Raw genomic sequence first — 26769 nt, 5'->3', positions numbered from 1 at the left:
TTGAACCATCTGCTTGTTCATAGCCCAGTGGCCAGGTAAAACATTCTAGAAGTTGGGAGGTCAAGAAACCCCAGTGCCCCTTCTTTTCAGACACATCAAATTCAACTATTAGCTGTACAGAAGACCAGATTGGCTTGTATTTTAAACTGGGACTGGAGGTGGTTGGTAGTTGAGAAACTGCCTGAGGAATTCAAGCTGTTCACATCACATGAGTTAGCCACCCATAAAGGCTGCCAATCATACTGTTATTGCAAAAATGGATTTGTCATTTTTTTTCTTCTGGCCACGTTATCTGTAGCACATCTGGAAACATTTTTTTTTTCATAAAAAATTATAAAAAGACTAGGGTTGATTTTAATTTAGAAAATTATATAATATGATAAGTATAATGAATTCTTGTTTGCTCAGTGTAACATGTAAAAGCCACCCATGTTTGCATTACAAGGGTTTTGAAAATATATGAGTCAAAAATGTTTCTTGCCATTTTTCATGTTGGCATAGTCCCAATGGTGGTTCAAGAAAAAGACCTTAAAGATGGTCCCTAACACTTAGCATCTGTGCTCTGAAATCTGGATCATCGTATGCTTTTGCTTTCCTCATTTAAAAGCAAGGGATTGATGAGTCGTGAAGATCCTCTCTTCTCCCATTCTCATGGCTTATTGATCAGACTGAAAAGATATTTAGAGCAAGAAAGGTTCCTTGGGTCCTATTGTTTCAGAAGACAGACATCGAAAAAAGGTCGGTGTTTTTGCTGAGACAATGCTACTCCCCACTGAAGGGTCTGTCTTCTTCCCTTATTGTCACAGAACTATCTCAGGAATATTTCCCACTAAGACTTAGCAGGTTGTTACATAATAAAAAAATCTTTTTACCCAAAGAAGCATTGAATCTGTTTCCTTGATGACTCCCCTTTGCTCCATGAGTTAATTTTCAGGAGAATCCACGAAACTGAGCTGGTTTGGGTTCCATACAGCAGCAAGAGGGTCTGTGGTATCTTATCCAACAATTATGTTGAGCAGTTAGGCTTACAAATGCACTCTCAGGGTGCCGAACACCGAAAGACATGTCAGAAACTCCTTCTGTGCCTTAGGTATTGATTTTGTCTCTTGAAAATTTAACAGAGTCGCAAGCTAACTTGAGCTATGTTTTTCTCAAGCCCGCGGAGTTACTTGTATAGCAGTGATATGACAAAGATAATCGTTAATAAGAAGACATTCTTAGCGATTCTGGTTGCTAACCAGAAGTGAAAACTCTGGGGAACTGAGGATGATAACCTGATGGTTGTGTATGTGGTTACGGGTCATTTTTGAGGTCCTGCACTAACTCACGGAAAAGGGATACACAGGGTATCATTTAGAGGAACAGAACTATGTCATTTGGGATTTCTTTTTTAATTGTATTGTTTGAGCAAAGCTACTAGGCAAAAAAGAAGTGAACTGTGTAGTGTGGTTCAGCACCAAGGACCAGAGCAGCATTTTAATCCCAACTTTATCTCGAGTATCCTGGTGAATTTAGGCAACATCATTTCATTCTTTAGGCATCAGTTTCATCACTTGTAAGAAGGGAATAAAAGTAATTCTAGATTTATGAAGTTGCATATGGATTAAATAACAATATATGGGAAATATTTATTTACCAACTCACCTAAGGTTAAAAAAAAACAAACACCTTTATAGGTGGCAAAGATGATGTCTATTCAAGGCATATTTCTAAACGTAGATTCTTCCAAAAATAAACAAAAATTACACCTACCCTCTCACTGCCTCACTTGTAGGTAAAGGAAAATAGAAAAATCACATTCTGAAATGCAAAGAGCAACTCAGATGAGATAAGGCAGGTCATAATGTTTAAGGGTCCACTTGAAGCATAAGTAGGGGTTTTCCAGAAAGTGATAGGAGGGGCCAGGCCTTTGGGTAGAACTATTTGAGAGAACTCAAACAGTGCGGAGGGTGCCTGAAGCTTTGTTATTATCAGGTTGGTCCCCAGAGAGCCTGTGCCTCAAAAGATCAGGGATAGTAATTGGACAGCCAAAGGTTTTATAGTCAATTGTGGTTATTTTGATCTATATTATTTCAGATCTAAAAACTAAAAAGTTGTATAGGAATGATATACGTTTTAAACATATGACAGTGAATAGATTCCAACATGAAAGTCACTAGGTCAAGAACAGTTGTTCTGACGTAGACTAAATTCTCGATGGCCTGAAAGCATGTAATTCCATGGAACTCTGAACAGCTTAATGGATGTATTAAGATTGAGGTTTTGGAGAAAGAAATTAGCTATCCTAAAGCTTATTTCAATTGGTTGATAGTAATCATTCGGAAACCTATTCTTTGGTTTGCGTCATTGGTTGGTCACCATCCTGGAAGGAAGCAGGTCGTAAGCTACGATAGTTGTTGGAAACTGTGAGAAGGCTGAAAAGTTTTAAAAGTTAAAATAACTTCCTGAGAGCAGCTCATAAGAGATAGATAAAACAAGACTTTCTGTACTACAGAGCAGATCGTTGACGAGTGTTAAATAGTCCACTCTGGAGGTTGAAGCAGCTGCTGACCTTAATTGTTACATTGTTCCAAAGTTGATACAAATGATATATTGAAAATCTACTTTGTGAACACAGGTAACGTGTGATTAATTCATCTGTCCATTAAATGCTAATCAAACATTGCCTTTTATAGACAAATTCCACAAACTGTATATCATGTGTTCTATTGCATGTTTTCTACCTTGAGAGCGTTTAGTCGCCTAGTTTGTATTCCACGGAGAAAATCACTGGGTACTAGGTGAAATATCCAAATGTCACCCTGGGATGCACACCTGGCCTGTTCCACGGTAGTAATTGGTGGCAAATATCTCAAAATGTTTTACCCTTCTGACCACTTGGCAGAAAAACCCTGATCTATATTTAGAACATCATGTTTGAAGGTCTTCCTGCAATTGTATTTTCTCCTGTGCGACATTTCCCAACCTTGGATATGAAGTCAAAGAGCTGGCAAGAATTAAAACTTGGTCACCAGTAACAGAGGGATTTCCATAATATGCCAGGTGGTGTTGTCAAAAATAGCGACATTATAATTTTCGTGTTTGAAGTCCCACTGATACACAGCCTGGAGTATCAGGGTTTGCTCAGAGTTTAACTGCAGGTGTTTGGGGAACATTGTGCTTAAATCCCCCAAGTCACTAATTGGAAAAACACTGTTAGTCCTCACCTGCATTTTCCAAAGGATTAGGAAAAAAAGCACTTCAACTACATTAAATCAGTGGACTTTCATCATGCTAAACTGCTAAGGGTTGACTGTCTGTATTAGCATACCGAAACTTGTATATATTGATTCATTGAAAGGGGGCATAGATAATGGTAATTCGGAAAGAAAACTTTGTATCATTAAAACAGTAATTTCTTAGGTTTAGCTAACCGTGTCAGGAGTATTATTTCAACCATTTTACTTAGTAATCTCTTGTCACAAAGCATTTGTTAACATTTTAGGAATGTCTCTGCTCTTTGCTTTTTATCCCGTGATGTCTATCACGGACTAAGATCTATAATATAAAGATGGTTCACAGCCAAAGGGTATTCTTTTCCTATGAATTCACACCCTATGCATAGTGGTCTTGGTGGCAGCCTCTTGTCTCTCACTAGTTTCCTAATATATATATATATATATATATATATATATATATATATATATATATCAGAAGGGGAATTAATTAAGGAACAAATTAACCTCAAGAAAAAGGAAATATAGTGTATCTTAGGTAATTACCCTTGGAGAGAAATTTCTACAATAAAGCAATATTAGCAAAAGCACCATTAATTATTATTGCTGGTGCCTCCCTCCCTGTGATAAAGCCCTTGAATACCATTGATTGCCCTTTATTTTGTAAAGCCTAGCAAGAGCAATAGATTGTCTTAAAACTATCAGCGTTGCTAGGTTGCTCTAGAATGGGAATGCTGAGAAGGAAACGCAGTGACTGAGACAACTTTCGAGTAGAATGTTTCTGGATCTTTCTTGTGAGAAGAAATGATGAGTACATGCTCTGGACACAAGGGGTGGAGTATCATAAACTTATAGGAATTTCCACTTGGTGCCATCTTTTGGCATCTAGGTTCCTCTTAAAACTATTCCTCTCGACTGGGCTAGAGTTGGTGAAAGAAACAAAACACAACAAAAATGAATAGGTTGAAAAATGAGACCTGCTAACCAAGTCCTGATGTCTCCAGCTTAGATGTGAGAGGTTAGAAGCTCTTAGACAGGTTACACGCAGAATTTCAATCACTATGTTGAATATTTTCTAGAGAGACACACTGAACTCTTAGCTGTTTCCTTCCATAAACACAGTTGTAACATTAAGCTCACTAAATGCAGCTCTCGTTTTAGTTTTTTCAGCTAATAAGTTAATAAGCAAATTTCAGTGCTGTCCTTTGTCTCCCGCGAGAACAGAATCGTGCTCTTTCCCCGTGTGTCAAATAAACAGTATCAGAATGTCTGGCACTTAAGAGGTCTTCTGAAGCTATATCTTGATTGTATCTTGGGCCTGAAGCATGCTAGGCAACACCTCTACCGTGGAACTCTATCTGCACCCTGTTGACTTATTTTCGGTTTTCCGATAGACCCTTCCTGATTTGCTCAGCCTAACCTTGATTGTCATTCTTTAATTCAGTCTGCACTTGAACTTTCAATTCTTCCCCTGCCTCCAAAATTACAGGTTTGTACCACCAGGCCCAGCTCTGTATATAATCTTTCTGTGGAGAGACCACATAGAGCCAAATGAAAGCCAGGATGGGATTCTCAACTTCTCTGCCGTGGTTCCAGTCATCCAGGCGGGTGTAGTCTTAGACTTGTCTGTCTGAGAACCAATGGTGTGTTAGCCTGCAGGAAGCTCTCAGATGAAGGCATCTTGTGGCTGCTGTGGTGACAGGGGAGAAGAGGGTACTCATCCCATTCCTCATCTGCCTTGTATATGACACTCAGTTTTCCACTTCAGGAAAAAGCTCAGTTCTTACTATGGTCTAGCATAGAGGGTAATGGTTGTGATCCCAATCCAATACTCATTTTGGGACTTTCCATGTTTTGGAAATGTAACAGTTTATCATATGTCAATTCTTGGAATTTGTGGGAAACATTTACTCCCTGCCTTGCTGAGAGCCTATTTCAGGTGCTGGCAACATACAGAGAAAGACATGCGATTCCTTAATAGAAATGTAAATGAACAAATCATTTAATGAACTAGAACTGAAGGAATTAGAAAGAGCCTAGTAACGATTTCTTAATGAGGACAGAATTTGAGCTGAGGATGAGGGAGTAGGCTTTGGTAAGACAAGCAGATAGCCAAGCAACATTAGCATTTAGGCATAAAATGAGAACAGCGTTTTGTTTCTGGACGTCTGTAGATACTACCCACTAGTATATAAGAAAGCATCTCACCAAGGGGAGGTAAAACAGCTTATCTGTTTAAATAGAACTAAAATCTTTCTCTTGTTCCACTCCATTCTTTTTCTGCTCATCATTATTTTTGACCTCTTCATATTGTATTGTCTACTGATAGCAGACACACACATTCTTTCAAGGCACACTTTCTAAGAGCTCAACTTTTAGAGGCTTTTAAACCCAAATCTCAATTTTTTGCGGTTACTTTAACACTAAGGGGCAAAGCAGTAACCAGGTCATCATGTACCTGCCCTGTGTCGAGTAGAAGACCTCCATGTGGTAAAGATTAGCCGGGGACACAGTGTGTCTTCTAACTGTTTAGAAACATCTCAGGGAAGAACATTTTGATTGGGCATCTCAGAAGCTAATTGTAGCTTATTCGAAAAGTCACAAACATAAACTCTGTTTCTAAGTAGGTACCATAAAGACAATTGCCTAGCTGAAGGCAATAGATTTAAATCTTTTCTTGAATCACTCTATTCCCTGAAGTGAGAGTCTTGGAGGCTTATGGAGGGCACCAGGACAGTCTTCCCAATGCTTTGAAAAGAAACCTGCTCACTGGAGAATGTGGATAGATCCCCCAAGTACATTTACTCATGTAGAAGTATTTGGATGCCGGCATTCATTGATGACTGAATTAAGGAATCAATGTGGCTGGTTTATAAAGGGACCACTCTGTGTCCTTAATGAGCACATTGGGAGAATAATAATCGGTGATGGTGATAGAGCTTAACCCAGCAATTAAGAATTAAGCATTAAGAATCCTGCATTCCAAATACTTTTCACTAACACTGCCCAACAGTCACTAACATTGCGGGAGGTGCCTTCTTTACTGCCTTCCGAAGGATCTCCTTTAATGAGAAGATGAAGCTGGAGAGGAAACCCCCTTTGAAGCAATTTGGACCACAAAGCCATCCAGGTTAAATGGAGGACTAGTTAAGGTTTAAATTGGAACTATCCACCACTGGGTTGAGTTTTAAGAGCTTATACCTCAGTTGGTAGTGTTACTGAAGTTGTAGACCTTCAGGGGGTGGGGCTTAGCTGGCAGAAGGCACCCCTAGGGATAGGCCTGCCCTATGGTCTGGTTTAACTTACTCTGCTTCCTGTTCTACCATAATGGGAAGCCTGTATCACATGTTCCCAGAGCTATAAAATTGCCATGAGTTCCCTGCCAAGACACACCCTCTGAAACCGTGAGATAAAATGCATCTGTTCTCTTACATGGTGTCTCTGTCAGATCCCTCTTTCACACCAATGCAGAAGTTACCAAGACAGGAACATTACAAAGTTTAAACAGCTGAGAGACTCACAGAAGGGAAATGCAGAATGTCCCTCTCTTAGATCTTTCTCAATCGCTTGTTTTTCAACATGAAACTCTGGGCTCTGGTCTGTGCCTGGATGCTAAAGTTAGATGGTAGGCATTTAAAACCGTGTGATGGATTTGTGGTCATTTATTTCTACTTAGTTTTATTCTCTTTCAGTTCAAGCTTTGGTGCCTATTCAGAAAGTCTACGTATTTAAAGATTTAGTGCAGTACTACCCGCTTCCTGCTCTCACCAGTCACCAGGATGTATGACCACAGTAGTCATGGAAGCAGAGGCTGATAGTCATAAAAGATGCTCAGGGAACTTCTCCAGAGAGGTTTTTGAGCAATGTCCAGAAGTGTTTTAAATTCTCACAAAGAACAGAACCCCGTGTCCCGTCCTTTCCTCTCTAGCTCATTCCTTGTTCTTTAGTGAGATCTTTGTCTCCTTGCACACGGACACTTGGCATGCCTTTCTGACTAGCCTGTGAAGATGTTCATTCACATTGTTTTATATGCGGCTGATTACCTGTTTCCGTACAATTTCTGTCATGTCAGCCATCTTCATTTCTTACCTTGTGTACACCGTGAACACTTTCTCAATATTCCACAGTGGTCCTGAGCTCACAGCCAGAGAACACAGTAGCAAATCAGGCATTTTGATAAGGGAGACAAGGCTTCTCTTGATAGCATATATGGGATTTTTTTGAATGTACATATATCTTTTCTTCCCTTTAAACTAGGCTGAATTCTTCGGAAGAGTGCACAGTATCAAAAGAACAAGGCCAAATAAGATAAACATTTGTAAGGTAGCTTGTTAAATAGTTATAAGAAATGATTATGGACACATGCAGAGTTAAAATTTACTGCAGGGAAAACAATTGTCACAAACAGCATATATGTAATTCTTTATTGAATGTACTTAGAAAACGTTTGACACTTGGCTGGTGAAATTGTTATCGAAGTGTGTTGGATGTAGACCTTAAAATTTATCCTCTCCAAACAGAAATTTTCACCTCTTTTGGACTCAAGTATAAAAGTAATGGCAAAATTTACATGATCTGCTCTGAGATGTGCAATATTTTCTACCCTTCTAATAAAGTTAAAGGATGTTTATGAAAAACCAATTATCCAAATTACTCATAATATGACTATGTGCTCTGAAGAAGGGAAGAAATTCGAAATAGCTCATTTAGAACAGCACAGAATTATGCACGGAATTTTAAGTGCCAGAAATCTGGAATATAAAAATAAGGCTAGGCCAATTCAAATAGAGTCTTTTTAAGCAAAAGTGTGACATATAAAGAACATATCATATCCCTTCCTCTAATACTTGGGCTTTTATTATAGTCATTTAGTAAGAGGTAGAGTATGGCTCCTCTTAGAATCATGGCCTTTGATTACTGTGCCATTAGTGTTCTCACCAGAAAAAAAATATTGAATTTCAAGTAGCATATAGAACTCATATGGGGTAGCTGAAAGGGCACAAAAGATCAATCGAAGGTCTAGCTCTCATTCCACCTACAGATGGGAGTTTTTGTGCCGCCTGTCTTTTGGGGAATTGGGAAAATGAGGAAATTGAGCTGGATGACTTCTCGGCCTTTTCAGCTCTAAGGTTCTGTGGCTTTGTGAGTGAGCACCACAGGCATCTGAGGCGTGTGTTCTTTTTCTAATGAAGTTATGAGAGCAGTTATCAGCTTTTTATCTAATTTATGTTGTGTGCTAAATTCTGTCTCCCTAATTTCTGGTCATTATTTGGCTTCTCTGAATATACTTTCCCTGAGAAATTCTTTGTATTTGCAATTTCTGGACACAAGAACAAAAAATTGTATGAAAAATAGAGTGCAGAGATACCATACCTTCTTGTGATTGATAGCATGAATAGGTCCAAATATAATTCAGCTTATAAGGACCATATTATAACTTTGCATCATTTGTACTGTGGGCAGGGCATTTTTATTCCCTGACTTTGAGCCCTGTGAGTTGTGTCTGTTGATGGGATAGTAACAGATATGATACAGCAGAGAAGTTTGGAAGGAGCTTAAGAAGTGGTACTTACATCCTGCTACATCTTGAGCATCACTCTAAAGTCATTCTGAGACTAGATCACTGTTTACAGGAAGAAGAAAGGAGACAACTTGGGAAGAGTTGCTCATAGCTGAGTCTCTACTCATCCACTTTAGCTGATCTTCAGACTGTATATTAATAAATAGTTGTGTTAAGCCACTAAAATTGGGGGCACTTTATTTAGTTGTTGTAGCTATCTAATATACTTCAATATTCCAGTGGTCGAATGTTCTATATTAAAACATATTACTAAATACCCATAGAAACTAAAAGTTAAATTATTAATACCATCCATTGATGAAATTATTAGCACCATCTAATGCTGTTCTCCTGCCACATAAAAGAAAAGAGACACATCTGTTTGCAGTAGCATTTGTCGGTCTTACCTGTATGGAAACACTGCTGTATGAGCCACCAATGACCCCTGCAATGAGCAGTGGCATGTTTTCTTGAATAGCATATGATCCGTCAGGACACATATATTCAGCTTCATCCACTTTAGTCAAAGATGCCCTGACAAACTCCAACGATTGCTCTAATGCGTAGGTATCCCTTGAACACGTATCCAAAATGTGAACACCCAGCTTCACTCCTGGTAGCAAGTAATCGTCTTTGTTGATTTCATCAATAGCAAACAACATGGCTTCCAGGCGTTGGATACCACGGTCTTCATTGATTCGCCCACACTCTTCAGTTCCAGTGCCTTTTTCATTAATAGGAAATAAACCACCCAAGACGAGGTCACCTTCTATTTTAATTTCCCTCCTCATAAAGTTGTGATCCCCGAAAGAGGGTAAAAATCCCTTTGAGAACAAAGTTAACATAAGAATTTGGAGTCTTGTCAACATCTTCATGAATCCGGTTTCTGTATCTCTTGGATATATCATTGGGGGAAGCCAATGTTGCCTGTTAGTCTTCTCTCATTTTCAAGTGGGATCTTTGGCCTGTCCTTCAGATAAGGGAGGAGTGGGCTAAAAGAGCCCTTCACCGAATTCCTGAAGAGATAAAAGTTGTATGAACAAAAATGATTTTTAAAAACAGTAATAATTATATAGATGTTTCTCACTAAGTTCTTTGATGGGTTCCTAAATTGGACAAACCAACTTGGGAGCTTCTTTTAGTTGACCTTTATTGACATCTTGACAATTATCTTCCTGTTAATACGGAACTACCTTTATGTTCTCATTTTGCTTCTGGGTACACCTCAAATCTAACAACACCCTCACCCCCCAGTTCCTCCTCCCCATTTCTGTGCCAACTTTCCTGTGTTCATGGCTTGAACTACCATTTCAGTGAGACATAACTCCAACACTGATTACTTGTTAAGTTTAGTCACGTGTCTCTCAACCATCCACAAAGTCTGCATGGAATAAATGGCCCCTCATTCACAATTTCTATATAAATATTAAATCCTTAAAAAAATGGCCCCTTATATTTGTGTCTAGGTTCTCAAGACAGAAATCTGCCATTGAGAGTTCTGCCCACTTCACTTTTTTTCAACACTCTTCCAGTTATCCATGAGAATAGAAGAATCTCTCTGGCCAACCTCTTTGAAGCCACAGCCCTCTTTGGTACTAATTCAACATTTTTGACATTTCTCTCTTGTCGTGAGAGCAGTTCCCTTTAAAGTCCAGCTTCCTGGTACTTTCACCACGTGGGCAAAGAATAAATTATTTTCTTGAAACACAGACTATTCTGAATTTTGTTAAGTTCATTTGTTTAGGTGTCAATGTCTGTGATGATGACAGCAGTCACTGGAATGTTCCAGGTTAGCCTCGAGTCTCTGCCACAGGGCCCCAGGAATTCTTAAGACAATAATTTCTTTTCAGAGTTGATACCGGAGAGCTATTTTTAAATTGTGGTTACATATCAATGTCTGATTCCTTTGATGTTGTGTACAATTCTCTTTGAAGTATAAGTGCCATCACTAGGAGGCAAAAGATACTGATCGTTATCACGAATAATGAAGATACAGGAATTGCTCTATAAACACACACTTTTATTTGCCTGATTAGAGAGAATAATTAATTCAAAGAAGGTTTGCCATGTATCTTTAAAAATTACTGACATTTTTTTTGAATGTAAAGGAGTGTGACACCAACTCCTCAAAGAAAACGTTATAGACAGCTGGAAACTTAATTGCCTTTTGAGAAAGGGCTCTGAAGAAAAGAGCATCTCAGGGGAATCAGCATGTGACTTTTAAAGGTAATGGCTCATACAGGTATAATTGCTCAGCAGGTAGAGAGTGTGTATATGTGTGTGTGTGTGCTATTTTGTGTATCTAGGACTTGATATGCTCTTTTCACGACTATTTTGTGAAGGGTTATACAGGGCCATGACGACCTTATTTACAAATAAGCTATACTCTTAACACCCAGCATGGCAAAAGGCGTAAACAGGGAAATGCATGGTTTTAATCTCATTAGCTGTCTCCTTACCACATGCTGTCCCCGTTCGCCCGCTTCCACAGTAAGACTGCAGCTAGCAGGCACAAAATAAGGGAATGTTTGAGAATTTTTATAGGCTGAGAATTTTTAGTTTGAAAATATGAAGTGCTACAATATCTGTAACTTGAGGATGGATACAGTACAATAAATTATACTCCTAAGTACATGTAACAGGCCACAGCTCAAACACAGGAATATTAATTAAAATATTGCCCCATGAAATGAGTTTGATGTATATATGAAGCACGAATGGACTTCATATTTGGATTTGGGTTCTATCATCAAGATATTGCATTATGAATCTGTAAATATTTTAAAATTTCCCCAAGAATATGAAATTTAAAATAATTCTGGCCTTGAGCATTTTGGATAAGACATACCAACCACATACAAGCAAAAAGAGATGTTTTCTTTGGATTTGTAATTCGCAGTGAAGTTGGGTTCAAACAAAACCATAAATGGACCTGCACTTACTTCTAGGTTTTTATGTCAACGGAAGCATACGTATTATCATATTTCAAAGTTTCAAAGATTTAATCGACTCAGGTCAAATATTTATTGAATACTTACTGTATATGTACTAGGCCCTAGTTAGACACCTAGAATACAGATGCACCTAGTTAGCTGCAAAGTAAATAATGTTGTCTTGGTTATCAAGTAACATTCTTGATTCTTAAAAGTATGTTTGCATAAGTCAAGAGTAACAGAAAAGTATTTCTGTTTTCGCCAAGTATTTCCATCATTTAAAAATAATCTTGGAGGTAAGAATATCATGAATTTCCTTTAGTGTGGGTGTTATTATAAGTACTTGACCCAAAGACAGCCTACTTATGCTGTATACTGTAGAAATTGAAAACTTAGATATTCAAAGTTCCAATACAATCTGACTAGTGATTTCGTGCAAAATAATTTTATATAGGCAACATAATGTAGGCATCTTTAAGTACAATATAATGTAGTCTAACACAATTACAATTTAACAATAAATTAAAATAATGTTTAAACCCACTTTCTTAGTATTTTCTTTTTTACCTTTTCCTTAAAGTAGAATTTATAATGATTAAGGTTATGTATAATTTATAAATTACTTAGCATTACTTAAAATGAAGCCCTAAAAGCTGAAAGAGAGAGGAAATTAAAAAAATAACATTGAAAAATAGATGAACATGCTTAATCCAATGTAAATGTTTATCTCTGTGTAACAGCTTATCAGATTGTGAGGAAGGTAGAAACTGCTTTGAAGGTTCTGTTCATTGTAAATCAGAAGCAGCTTGGTCCCTAGACAAACAGGTTCCCTGCTAGTCACATTTGAATGCAGCTGGAGGATTGCAGCTCTACTAAATTCTCCATTCAGGGATGCTGAGTGACGTGTCAACTATAAACAAGCATGTGTAGGCCTCTCTGTGGGCAACCTGCTCAGTAATGTTTTATTAATCACTGCATTAATGGAATCTCAGAGGTTTGCTATGAATATCACCCCTGGAATACGTGGGCAGAAAATACTTCTGTGCTCTGGCTATGCTAATATGTATTTTCCTTTCTCCCCTGGCTTTGCCTGGAGAATTGGTGTGGAAACTGAAACCCACCTTGATTCAATGAATAAGTAGTTTTTCCTGGGGAGAAGAAGAGGGAGGTCTAAAGTCTGAAAGGATTCTCACTTTTCCCAGAAAAAAAAAAAAAGCCCTAAGTTACTGCTGGATTTCAAAGAGTGTTCAAATCCTGTCTGCCCAAAAAAGTTGTTAACCTAGCATACTGAATTTGATCATTGCTGTAAATTTTCAGATGCTGGATTTATAGACAAAAAAGACAGGACTCTTGTTCTTAGACTTCCATTTCCCCCCCTAGAATAATGTGATGCTGGAGCTATATTGGCATTCAAGTACCAGAGTACAGAACAATAACATGACGGGAAATTCCTTTCTCTTACTGAGGGAAGGTGCTGAGGGAAGGAAGAGGACCAACAGACTAATGTCCCAGAGGTCTTTGAGAAGCTTTCATGGTTTGATATGAACTGACCCTACAGACTCATTATGAGTGCTTAGTTGTTATAGAAAAGGCAGATGGGCTGCTGGGAAGTGTTTGAATCTTGGAGGGTCTGACCTAATCAATAGATAAATGCTTTGAGGAATTCATAATATAATGACATAATGGGAGATGGTAAAAGTATATGGTGGGGCCAGATGGGCAAAAGTTGGCCACTGGGGAATGTTTTTGAAGATTGTCTTGCCCTTCTTGTCTGTTTGTCTTATAGTATGTTGTTTGCCATTAGGCAATTGACTAAACCAGTAGGTAAGCATTCTACTACATGGTGTCCAACAGGATGCTTGTCCCTCAGCATACATGGAGCCAGCAGCACCAGGAACCAGTAGTGACCATGGATGGAAACGTCTGAGACTCTGAACAAAAATTCCTTTTCCTCCCTCAGTTGTTTTGCTTGGGCATCTCTGTCACAGCCCTCTGAAAGTAAACATGGAAGCTATTACAGACACCTGACTATTGGAAGCTTGATTTTGAGATGGTCTAAACTGCTGGTTCTCAATCTTCCCAATGCTGCAAAGATTTAATATGGTTCCTCATATTGTGGTGACCCCCAACCATAAAATTATTTTCTTTGCCACTTCATTACTGTATTTTTGCTACTGTTGTGAATCGTAGCGTACATAGTTTTGGAGGAAGGGGCTTGCCAAAATGGTTGCAACCCGAGATTGGGAACTGTCTCCCTTTGTTGTCTTACGACGGTTGTAAGGGTTCCCTCATTCAGTGGGTTCCCATATATTCTCTGCTAGGTTTATCTAGAGGATTTTATATTATTTTGTTTTATTTGAATAGCTTACTTTTTAATTTTGGTTCTTTTGCATATATATATATATGCAAAAGATATATGTTTATATGTGTGAGATGTTTATGTAAAGGCTTGAGGTTGAAGGTCAGTGTCTTCTTCCTGCCATCTATACTTTATTTATTAAAGCAGAATCTCTCACTGAACAATGTCTGTATAGTCTAGCTATTTAGTGTGTCACAGGGATCTCTGTCCCATGGGTCTCAGTTTTTCTGTGGGTTCTGGGAATCTGAATTCTGGTTCTCATGCTTAGGTAGCAAGTGCTTTACCCACCAAGCTACCCCACCAGGGCCAAATAATTTGAAGTTAAAAACTGTCTTATTCTCTTTCCCCATTAGATTGTGAACAACTATCTCTCAATCCAGGATGATGCGCTGGGTACTTTTATACACTTTATAATATCTTAACACATCTTTACCAAATATTTGTTAAATAAATTCCCAGTAGCATCTATGTGTCTGAGAACATGTCAGGAGATTTGAACAATTCTGGGATTCCATTCAGAGGGTGAAAGAAGATGAATGAAAAGTTGAATTCAACTAGAGAAATTTGCCTCAAATAGTTCTGACCTCATTACTTTTTGTGTTAAACTATTGTTTCATGTTTAGATGAAGTAGACATTAGATCTGGAAAAGTTGAGAACATTTGAAAAACCAGGAAAGAACCGCTATCGCTCATGTCGCAGACATTAGGAGAAACACTCCTGACATGGGCCAGGTGGAAGAGTAGAGCCCAAAGCTCGGAGTTAGGATTTGCGGATGGGGCAAGAGCTCTCCCTTCATTCAAAATTCTTGAGGTCAAGACTGTTTGAAATCTTACAGTGAATACAAAGGTTTAAATAACCAAAACGTAGGTTGAATAGTGTGAATTAACTTAGGAGAACTTCTCCAATGGTACTGACTCATTTCTACAGAAGATGACAGGATCTGAGAACCCTCAGTACCCAGACTGAAATTGGTATAATAGAGACATTGGTGACTTTCAAAGGAGAAAAGTCCATTTCTCTATTAACCTTATACAAAAAGAAAATTTCTTTTAAAAATGACATATGTTTTTTTTTTAATCTTTTGAATTTAAGGAGAGTCTTCTTATGAGGTAATCATGGGATTAGCAATTGTACTGAATGTTTGCTCCTGTGGGTGGTTACTGGTAATTTACTTCCAATCAATAATATTATCTTAGTTGGGTCATTCGGTTGAGAATAGATGAAAGATTCAATTGCTTTGCTTCGGAGTAGATTTTCATTTCCAAATACCAAACTACATTGTGTCTGCTCTTCCTCCTCCGTGTGTGTGGTGTGTGTGTGTGTGTGTGTATGTGTGTGTGTATGTGTGTGTGTATGTGTGTGTATGTGTGTGTGTATGTGTGTATGTGTGTGTGTATGTGTGTGTGTATGTGTGTGTGTATGTGTGTGTGTGTATGTGTGTGTGTGTATGTGTGTGTGTGTGCGATTCAATGCCTCTGTGTTGGAGTCACCCTAGTCTCGCTCTGCTTAACCTTTCTTTTTGCCGTCTTCAGAGCTGTCAAACCTAAAAGAAGCTGCAGTTTGCTGGTATGAACACCGGGTCTAGAACACAGCTCCCTAGAAGCTGCCCCTCTATCCCTGCACTGCATAGCAAAGGGGCTGGACTGGAGGAAAAGAGCTTTGAGGACTTTTTACCATGGGTACTGTGATCTAAGGGATTGGGGCTAATAGTGTACATGTTCCCTTATCAGCATTCAAAGTGCTGCATAGTTGCGAACTCTTACTAGTCTGGGCAAGAAAGAGAAAGATCTATTGTGGTGAGAAGAGAACAGACAACACACACACACACACACACACACACACACACACAGAGAGAGAGAGAGAGAGAGAGAGAGAGAGAGAGAGATCATAATCATGCATGTGCCCACAAAAATTATTCTTCCCTGAACTATTTCTCAGTACAACAGATCTTAAAATATGTGTTAAGTCACATCTCTCCCGATTTACAATAAATATTTACATCTGACTTGCTTGCAATCATACAACAATGACTAATATTGGGATTGTCTTCCTGCTGAAAGTAGTTATACAATTAACAAGTGAATTAAGTCAAATATGGCCTTTAAGAGGAGGAAGTACAATAGGAGAGCCCTATGGCCTCTCTCTGGACTCTGCACAGGGGTCTCACTTTCCTGCCATGCAGTACTGTTAATTTTGTTAATTTTCCTGAAATGAGCAGAGCCTGGGGTTCTGTGACGCTGAAGTGGTTGCAGTTTTCAGGGAATAGAGCTGTGTGGAGATGGAGCCGTGCAGGAGCTTGTCTGGTGAGGGACAGAAGAAACCCCTTGGACTTGAGAGGGACATGCTGACATCAGAGGCCGTGTATACTCATTCATCTATATCTTCAAGGGTTTGCACCCAGGATTCCCTGCAGATAACAAAGTCCTCCGTTCTTGACTCCCTTGAACAGTGACATAGAACTTGCATACACGATCCACACTTTCTCACACACATTACACAATCTCTGAATTACTTCTAATCCTAAAATCTTGCAAACAGCTGTAAGAGTGGTGTTTGGGCAGTAGGAGCAAAGAAAATAATCTGTATATGTTTGGTAGAGATGCAATGAGCACAACAGATCACCGCAGAAATGTCATATAACCAACGCTCGAATAACTTCTAGAAAGAAATGGGGGAAGAGGGAAGAGGAGAAAGAGGAGTAGGAGGTAGGCATCGGTGTAGGAAAGAGAAAAAAAAGGCATCAGGAGATGGAACCCAAAGTAAATGAAAAAGCATAGAAATGGGTTCTTCCTAGAGCAACCCACGTGCTGGATCTCACAGACAAGTGCTTTAAGTTCACACTCACAAACTCGATGTAAGACTTAAACAAGTGACTACATGCCAAATCGCAGCAGAAAGCTGACACTAAAAATAAATACTGTATTAAAATACTAGAACTCAGAAGTACGATATCTAATTAAAGATTTCATGGGCGAGGGAGAGGTGACAGTTTAGCAGTGGCAAAATAGTTAAGTTGAAGATGATGAGAACATTCATTCTAACCGATAAGAAAGGACTGAGGATAAGTTGAGTAAAAATCTTAGTTAGAAGATATTGGCCACACATGAGTGTAATACACAAAGCTATAAGGGGGGGAAGACTATAGAAATAATGACTGATGATTTTCCAAATTTAGAGGCAAACATAAGATTTCAAAGCAAAGAAGTTCATGAAATGGGATGAAGAATAATTATAAACAAAGCTTTATGTTATAAGGAAATTGTACTTCTACTAATAAAGCAGAGGATAAAGGGAAAATTTTGGAAGCAAAGTGAACGAGAGCATATGCCCAGGTTGGCAGTGGGAATGACGACTCACTGAAAACAGCGGCTCAGCCCCCTTGATTCTGCTGCTTGTGGAAAGCCTTTCGAATATCATTCTTGAATTTACTCATCGAATAAGACATTGATGACACGGGAGGGAGGGTTACTTTTTCATAGTTTAAAATAGTTTACTTAGTCGTTTAAGTGCCAGCTTCTTGTTATATAAAAGATTTATTAGGTGAAGCAGTTGGTTTTTCCTTTGTAGTTTGACAACCTAGAATTCCTTTCCCATTTTTCTGGAAACTACATCATAATTTTTTGAGAGATCAGCACACATGTTCTCAAGGAGAGGCGAGTCCATTCATGATCTCCAGGGAGCTTGCGATCACATGATTGGCCAACATCAAGTGTCCTGATCATAACAATTGAGATGAGCTCACGGGGAAATCTTTACCAGTTAGGCTAGTTCACCAGAACCAAAGAACCTATAGGAGGAAAGCTTGTCTTTCTGTTAGAGCACCTGAGAGGGACGGTGACAAGCCAGAGCAGAAGGCAGCCATATTATCCACACCGAGACATGAGCCTATATGAGAATAAACCCAGAGAAACGCAGAGCCAAGATAAAGAAAAATGATGAGACTAATACCATTATATGCTGCTAATCTAGACTGAATTTCTCAGTTAGCCAATACTTCCTTTTCTCGTGTCCCAGCTTGACATAATTCATATCATTTTACATTAAAAGATTCCTAAATACCATAGTTGGGGTTTGAATGAGAATGACCTTTATAGGCACATATATTTGAATGCTTGGTCTACCTATTAGTGGAACTGTTTGGGAAGGGTACAAGGTATGGCTTTTGTTGGAGTAACTGTGTCACTGGAGATTTCAGAAGCCCACACCATCTCTCTCTCTCTCTCTCTCTCTCTCTCTCTCTCTCTCTCTCTCTCTCTGCCTGTTGTTTCTGGGTAAGCATATATGTAGCTCTCATCAATTCCTCCAGCACCATTGCTGATTGCATGTCTGCCTGTCACTGTGCTCCCAGCCACAGAAAATGGACTAACCTTCTGAAACTGTACGCAAGTTTCCAATTAACTGTTTCCTGTTATAGGTTGTCTCACTCAAGAAGTTTCTTCACAGTAATATAACTAAAACAGAATCTCTTTGACTTCTACTTCCATTGAATATGGAAAGATTGGTTCAGGTATGGTAGGGCACACCCACAGTCTCAGCATTTGGATGACTAGGCAGGAGAATCACAGGTTTGAGGTTAGCCTGGGCTAAATGAATGACCTCAAAATCCAAAAGTGAATCCTAGAGCAGTGGTTCACAACCTGGAGGGTTCAACAATGTTTGCAGAGTGGTCACCTAAGAGCATCAAAACACACAGGTATTTATTTTTTGATCCATAAAGTAATAGCATAACTACAACTCTGAAGTAACAATGAAAATAATTTTGTGTTTGGGCTTCACTACCACAAGAAAAACTGTAGAAGGGTCTCAGCATTAGGAAGGCTGAGAACCACTGCACTAGAGGAGAGTAAAAATTATTGGGCACCTACTGTGTGCTTAAACACAGATCACTGTTCTTTGTAGATGATTTATTTATTTCCACAGCTTTCTTCTCATTTCTTTCTCTCTAACTGTGCCGGTGATGTCACCAGGCCCGGCAAGGGTTTCCTGGCACTCCCATTGAGTTACCCTAAAAAAGCTATCGTTCCAAAGGTATCTCTCCCATAGCTCTTAGCTTGAATTTTCACTTCCTGATTCTTCCTAATACAAATAAAGTTGTCTGTCGTGCTTTGTGAATGCCTGGTTCTCAATGTCGCAGTGCGAGAAGATGGCTTCCACGGCAGAGTGTATGGTCCCAGGAGGAAAGTCTTCATGTAAGGGCTTTTGTTTTTCCTGTGCAAGCTTGCCCTTGCAGGACTATATAGTTACTGTGAGTGTGTTATAAAGTGATTTTCATTGTTGTAAGGTGCCTTTTACTTTTCCTAGACATGCCCACTTGCCTTTCTGAGTTCTATCATGGAATGAAGCAAGACACGCCCCTCGCTAGATATGGCCAGTTGCTCGTGGACTTTCAGTTATCTAGAATCAAGAGCTTAAATAACTCCTTTTCCTTATAATGCACCCAGCCCCAGATGTTTTTCTATCCAACAAGAAACATGTTAACAAGTCATCTGATATATTAAGAAATTGACATCCAACATGTAAATACACAATAACTACTTAGGGATGACCAATTTTCCAAATACAGCAAAAGCATTGGTTTTAAGGAAAGAAAAAGATGCTTAATCGTGAAATTCTTAGTACCTCAGTGATCGTGGGTTAGGCATAAGCAGTTAAGTGATGTTTTCTAAGTCCTTTTACTTATAAGTTACCATTCATATTTATATATAAGCCAACTTGAATATATCATACAGTATGTGATTTTAGGCCTAAAATTATTGTTATGTCATCAAATATGCATCAAAATGTATTAATCAAATATCCCTATAAAGTAGGGCACAATGAGTCATTTAGTATAACCTTAAAATAAAACTTTTAGTTATTTTTTTTGTTGAAAACTTCTGGGAAAATCATTATTGTGTTGTTGTTTACTGGTACAAACTCTCAAATGCCAATTACCTGTGTGTCTCCTCAACTCTGTGTTTGGTGGCATTTATTGACAACTTAAAATTGGCCAAGCTGGGAATATTTACAATATAGAAATCAACAGACACCGAAGATCAGTCCTCCTAAGACTCCCCGCGATCTGGCTGTTAAATATTTACCAGCACATAACTCATGATAAATTTAACAATGTGCCCTTTAAAGTAATTTCTGGAGACTCCGAAAGGAAGACGGTGGGGAAACACTGTGACACAGCAGCTTGGATGAGGTACTCTAATTGTGAGACTTATTTTCACGGTCTATCATGCATCTTGGTCTGTATTCAGTGAGCATTTTCAAAGAGAAAAGAAGGCTTTAGAATATAGAGCATTGGTTCTCTAGTTTCCCAAGACTGTGACCCTTGAATACAGTTCCTCATGTTGTGGTGATTGCCAACCATAAAATTATCTTTGTTGCTACTTCACAACCATAATTTTGCTACTGTTATGAATTGTAATATGAATATCTGATATGTGACATTTGTGAAAAGCCATTTGACCCACAGACTGTGAACCACTGCTACAAAGGATTCAAAAAAACCACTGAAATAAAACAATAAAACATTTATGTAGGAAAGATGCCATTTGTAAACATTTCTGATGCACATGAATGTTTCACTTAGTTTTAGTTGGCAATAATATGCAGACTAAGTTTATTTAGAAGGGAGTTTCAATGAAGGGGTTGATTGGCTTAAATTAAAAGATAAGATTGGCTTATGGGTATGTCTACAAGGGGGGGGGAATGTCTTGATTATTGATGTACGATGGCCCAACCCACTGTAAGTGGCACCATTTTCTGGTCAGGCAGTTTTGAGCTGTATAAGAAAGCTATCTAAGAATCAACCCAGAAAGCAAGCCAGCCAGTTGGGTTCCTCTGTGGTCTCTGTTCAGAGCTCCTGTGTGAATTTTTGCACTGTATTCTCTCCATGATGCTTTTGGTCAGGGTCTTTGAACAGAGAAGCAGAAAGGAAACCAGAGCCTTGTATATGAGCCTTTGTTTTGAATTAAGGAAAAACTACCTTTCTATAATGTGAGCTGTGTAATTATATATTTTTATCCAGTTGGTGACATCATCATACGGCCACCTCTCTTTGCCTTAATTTAGCAGGCAGGCAAAAGGAAGATAACGATATCACCCTATCTTATACTGTTAATTTAGGATTAAGTGAGGTAATACGTAGCACCTTAATAGCCGTTAGCTTCTATTACAGTTGTTGGCAAGAGGCAACATAATTTGTCAAGGCATTCCTCATAGGTAGCATGATTCCAAGCCATTGGAGTCTAGTACTAGATAACTTTAGCCTCTATTTCTTCATTTATGAACATTTATCCACCTAATGATAATCCTGTAGCACCCTGGTGGGAGGATGAGACCTAGGGAACCTCTTGTTTTCCTGAGTGACGTGAGGCAGGACGCTGGTGCCAGAGCATCCAATAAATTCTAGATTCTTCAATGTTCACGGGAGTTAAATATCACAAAATGCCAGAAGAATTTGGAGATGAGTCATCCCCCACTGAAAGAGGCAAATGCTCACAGCAAGTTGATTCATTCATAGCTTTAGAAAGTGTTCTCTTCCCTGTGTGTTGTGAGTTTGATTGGCAAATGTCTCCTGTAGGTTCACCGTTTTGGACACTTGGTTTGGACTCTAGTTGGAGGCACAATTTGGGGAGGTTAAGGAGCTTTTAAGACGTGAGTCCTTGCCGCAAAGAGTGTGTCACAGGGGCTGGGCTTTGTGGCTTTATAAGCCTGGTTTCGCTTCCTTTTCCTTTCTGTTTCTTGGGTGGAGATGAACTCCTAAGAGCCAGCTTCCGGGTCACCATGGTCCAGTGTGCTCCTGATGTCATACCGTCCCTGCCACCGTGAGCTGCATCCCTCAGAACAAATCCTTCTCCCTGAAGTCGTTTTGTCTGGTTATTTTATCAGTGCAACACAAAAGTGATGGATATGCTATTCTTCTGATTTTCCTGCTGCAGCAAGGGTTTTGGGGGAATCAACTCGGCCCCCTTATTATTCTGGATAAAGTTTTCAATCAATTTCTATGCTAAGAATAGACCCTTACCAAAGATTGCTTAATTTCCATTGTCTTGTTATTCGGAGGCTCAGCCATTGTCCTGGTTAGGACTTTGCCAACTCTGCATTTGGAAAGAGAGAGCCTAAACTGAGGAAATGCCCCGGCACCCAGATTGACCTATAGGCAAGTCGGTAGTGCGTTTTCTTCATCAATGGTTGATGCGTCTGGGCTCAGCGCACAGGGGTGATCATCCTGGACACTGTGTAAGAATGCAGGCTGAGCGAGTCAGTAACTAGTGTTCCTACTGTTCTCTGCTTCAGTTTCTGCCTCTAGGTTTCTGCCTTGAGTTTTTGCCGACTCTGCTCACTGCTGAGAGCAGTAACATGAAATAAACTTCTTCCTTCCTATGTTGCTTTTGGTCCTGGTGTTCGATCACATCAGTAGAAGCCCTATAGAAGATAGCTGCAGAAGGCCTGGGCTCTGTGTCACAATGATTAGCCCCAAATATCTTTAGGCTTCATTCTATCTTCTAATCCACTTCCTAACGCCTTTTAGAGAGAATTGACCCCTTCTATGTTGGCACACATACAAGTGGATGAAGCTCCCAACATTTCCTTTTCTTTATTTTTATTTTTCATTTTTATTTTTTGAGACAGGGTTTCTCTGTGTAGTCTTGGCTGTCTTGGAACTCTCTTTGTAGACCAGGCTGGCCTCAAACTCACAGAGATCTGCCTGCCTCTTCCTCCTGAGTACTGGAATTAAAGGCATGTGCCACTACTGCCCAGCTCAATATTTCCTTTTCATTCCCAGCTCAATATTTCATTCCTCAGCATGTCTTTATTTTCAAATCTGGATATGGTAATTCAGTTGGTTTGCTTGAGGAACTAGTAAGACCTACATCATTTGATTTGTCCAAGTTGTATGATTCTAAAGAAAAGTTATGTTGAGTGTTTGGTCACAGTCTCTATTACAAAAAACATGTTTCTGGTTATAAAATGAACACATTTCTGCTTATAAAAGTTTTATAAGTTATCTGGCAGTTATCACAGCTGATTCTCTGAGTTCCAGCAAACTTACCCAGGGTAATATCCTTTCTTTGTGATAGAGAATGCATCATTATTCACGGAACAGGTACTTCTGAAGAAATACATGATGATTGTAACTTTTTGCTTTATCATTTACAATAAATGTCAGCTTTCTGGTCTTCATTTTTGAATGGAAAATGTTACATCTTTTCAAACTCACATGAAATCATTTTGCTTCTTACTGATTCTTCTCAAGCTTTTGACTGTAAATAGTTAAGTAACTATGTTACGGGCACATACATACTACTTGGCCAATGAGCCCAGTCCCTGAGCAGTGGAATGGGTCTATTTGCCTCCCAGTTCTTTGACTTTGCTTTTAGAACTTTCACCTTTGAGGATGGTGTCATCACCTGCCAGGGAGACCTAAACGTAGATAAAAAGATACCACATGGTAGAAACTCCAGTGGCTGGTGTCTGTCTAGTCCTTCTGTCTTTAGACGTATTTGTGATTGGCTTCACTTCCATTCCTTACACCCAGATTTATCATCAGAGTGCACATGTGTTTAGATCCAGAGAGTTCTTCTAGAGCTTAACTTGGGCATGAACCTGATTACAAAGGGGACCTCTGACCGTGAATCTGTTTCTGAAGCTGGCCTCTGTTAGCCATCTCATCAAGGCTACGTTTAGATCCAATCTCATCAGCTTGTCCAGATGTTTCCTTAACTTGTGCTTAGCATAAGACATTTACATTTACTGTTTAACATACATATGGGGTAATAACCTTGAGCAATTTCCAAAGCCCTTGCCTGTAATTCCTGTGAAACTGTTGGCAAAACTTTCCCAGTGGTAGACATACTGAGAACTGTCCACGCATCTCTTGTCGTAGGTTCCAAGGAACCCATTTCCACAACGGGAGGGCTCTAGTTTTATAGGCCCTACGATGGGATGCACAAATTTTCACCTCCAAAATGATATTTTACATGCTATCCAGAAGAAACTGGAGTATGAAGTAAAAAAAATATATATAAATAGGCCTTATTTAAAAACATTATTTCTTCATTATGTAGAAAACCTGTGACAGTAAGTATTTGAAAATGTGCCTCTTTTTCAAATGCAAAGTGTCAGTTTTTATTTCAAATATGAAAAGGCAGCATAAGTTTTTTTTTTTACTAAAATATTATGGATGCTGGTTGGACTTTGCACAAAGCTCCATGCTAGTGTATTTGTGCTCTAAATGGATTCTTAAATGTTTACAGCAGCTATTTTTCTGAAATGCATTGTTATTTATTCCTAATGCAGTCTTGACATATAGAGTGTCAGGACCACGACGCTGTCTGGAAAACACGTGAGTCAAAAGAAGATCCTTTTTCTTTTGGGAGTTTTCAGTTGATTTCAAGCTAGTCAGTGAGCAGTGGGAGAGCACCCCAGTTTCGTGGGCTATGTCACAGGGCCCCTACTGAGGTACTGTCTACTTCTTCCAGCAGCTGCTCTGCCTTTCATGACACTAAATCTGTGCTCTTCTTTTTGAAATATGTGTATTCATAGGTGAGGTAGTGCTTGGGTCCGAAGCCCCAGATAATACCTAGTTTGATCTTTGGTCCACTAGATTTTCATATAAATAATCTAAGTTCCTGAGGGAAGAGACTTATTCAAGATTCCTATTTTGGGGTCTTGTTTTCAACTTATTTATGGTCCCTTGCCATGGATGAAAATTCTGTCTGCACGTGCACATATTTGAGAACATATGTGAATGTAGCGTTCTGTGTTCTATCTTCTGGTATCTGCTCCGGTTTTAGGACCTGCTACATTCCTCCAAATGATTTGGCATCCCTGCCCCACATTTTCCTTCCATTAGACAGCATTACCCCTTCCTGAGGGCACAGTCATCTCAAGGAGGAGCCAGGGGTACTTGTGGACGAACCTAGGCAGATATGAAGCATTCTATTATTTAACCACAGCGTTTGAGGATAGGAAGGATAAAGCTTGTATTGGCCACATGCTTTGCTTGGGGGAACAATGGCAAAAAAAAAAAAAGGAATGGTTGAAACAAAAGCAAGAAGCAAATAATAGAGCAACAGTCTGTCTCCTGCCAGGTGAGGGACAAAAAATAATAAAGAATGCTTCCTAGTGGAAGTCACCTACTTCAGTCTCCTGAGCTTTTGGAGACAACAAAAAAACCAGCAGTAGAGAGGACAGCTTCAGAACACTAACTGCTCCCGGCATGAGCATTAGCTCCAGACTGTGCTGGTTAGTGGGGTGTGAAATCACAATTAACAGAGCAAGGGTTTTTGTAAGTGAGCCGAAGCTGCTTCCAATTACATCCTGCTATTAGCTGCTTTTAGAACAACACAGAACAACTCCGTGTTTACTGGACTGTGATCTGCTCATGAAGAAATCATTAATAAGACCAGTTGACTATAGTTAACACTTGCTGTGTTGGTATTTCAGAGCTTAACTATTTGTGAGAGCTGACAGTGTGAGAGGGGGAAGTGGCAGCCAGAAGTGATGGTAGTGACATATCAGAAAGACATAGAGAGTCTTTCAGCAGCATATCTTTGTGCGTGTATTACATATATAAATAAACGTATACATGCATACATACATATATATGTGATCATGATAAAGTATGTGCTTGATTTCTGGGATGTAGGTCATGTTAAAAATCTTTTATACCCAGTGATGCATTCAAATGCAGAGAATATACCCAGTCTACAAGAAAAAACAGGCTGTGGCTATGTGGAGACATTAAGGATATTAAATATTGCAAGGTTTCACGAACTATTGTTCCTTTTCATGGAATGAAATGAATGCATGAAAATAGGACTCAAAATGTAAAGAATAAATTCTCCATCAGATTTCTCCTAAAATAATCTTAAAAATAAAAAAACACCCGAGGCATGAGAGGACTACTATCCTTTTTGTGTTGATGGATATCAGTGATGGTTTAGAAGCTGAAAGGAGAGTTTATTTTATAGATAAAACTTTTTATGTTTAGTATATGAAAAGTTATGATGTGGCTGGAAGCTTCCTTTTCACCTTGTGAGTCAAAAGCCTTCTGCTAGCATTTTTCTCACACTAATTCAGTGTGTGGTGGAGTTGGGGACACGAACTTGGGAAGGGAGCTTATACAGTGCTCTTTCTATCCTCTTTGAGGGCCTGGAACTCTGGATGGTCTTGATTATATTGATTATATTGCTGTCACTTTAATGTCACAACTAGGACTGTGACCAAGTCGATGACTCCAAAATCCTCTTAATCCTCTTTGAATCTCTCCCTCCACTGTGTAGGTCAGAGATCGAACCCAGCTTGTCAGCTTTGGTATTAGTGCTTTACCTGTCAATCCTTTATTCCCTTTGAACACTCTCTGTACTAAAAGGTGTCAATAGTCTTTGCTATAGTTAACATTAAAATAAAAAGTGCAGCGTTGCTCCGAGAATCTGAAATATCCGGGACATGGATCCTATCACTTTGTGTCAAGCCAAAATAGTATGATGTTTGCCAAATACATTATACAAAGAGGCTTTTTTTCCAAATGATCTGCTTTACTTAAGAATCTCTAAAAATACCACTGGATCCCTGTCAAATACTGTGTGAAGTATTGCTTGTCTTTGAAATCAGCTCTCCTAAATCTTGGCACGATCAAGAGCACCAAGCCAGGAATTCATCCTGTCTTAGAAGGAAGGACAATGGGCTTGTAGGCTGTGACG

General features: G+C 39.1%; 1 protein-coding gene across 1 annotated transcript in view; it reads right to left on the bottom strand.

Moving 5' to 3' along the window:
• Nucleotides 1-26769, bottom strand: part of LOC121458618 (metabotropic glutamate receptor 3) — a 213086-nt gene that overhangs the window by 89738 nt on the left and 96579 nt on the right. Inside the window, exon 2 of the mRNA XM_041667932.1 lies at nucleotides 9183-9791. Coding sequence (XP_041523866.1) covers nucleotides 9183-9683 — 501 coding nt within the window. The 5' untranslated portion in view covers nucleotides 9684-9791. The remainder of the gene's footprint in view (nucleotides 1-9182; nucleotides 9792-26769) is intronic.

This window comes from Microtus oregoni, unplaced genomic scaffold (assembly GCF_018167655.1).
Source record: "Microtus oregoni isolate MIOR12 unplaced genomic scaffold, Mior012 000018F_ref0000195, whole genome shotgun sequence".
Taxonomy (NCBI): Eukaryota; Metazoa; Chordata; class Mammalia; order Rodentia; family Cricetidae; genus Microtus; species Microtus oregoni.
This window is presented reverse-complemented; position numbering and strand designations above follow the sequence as displayed.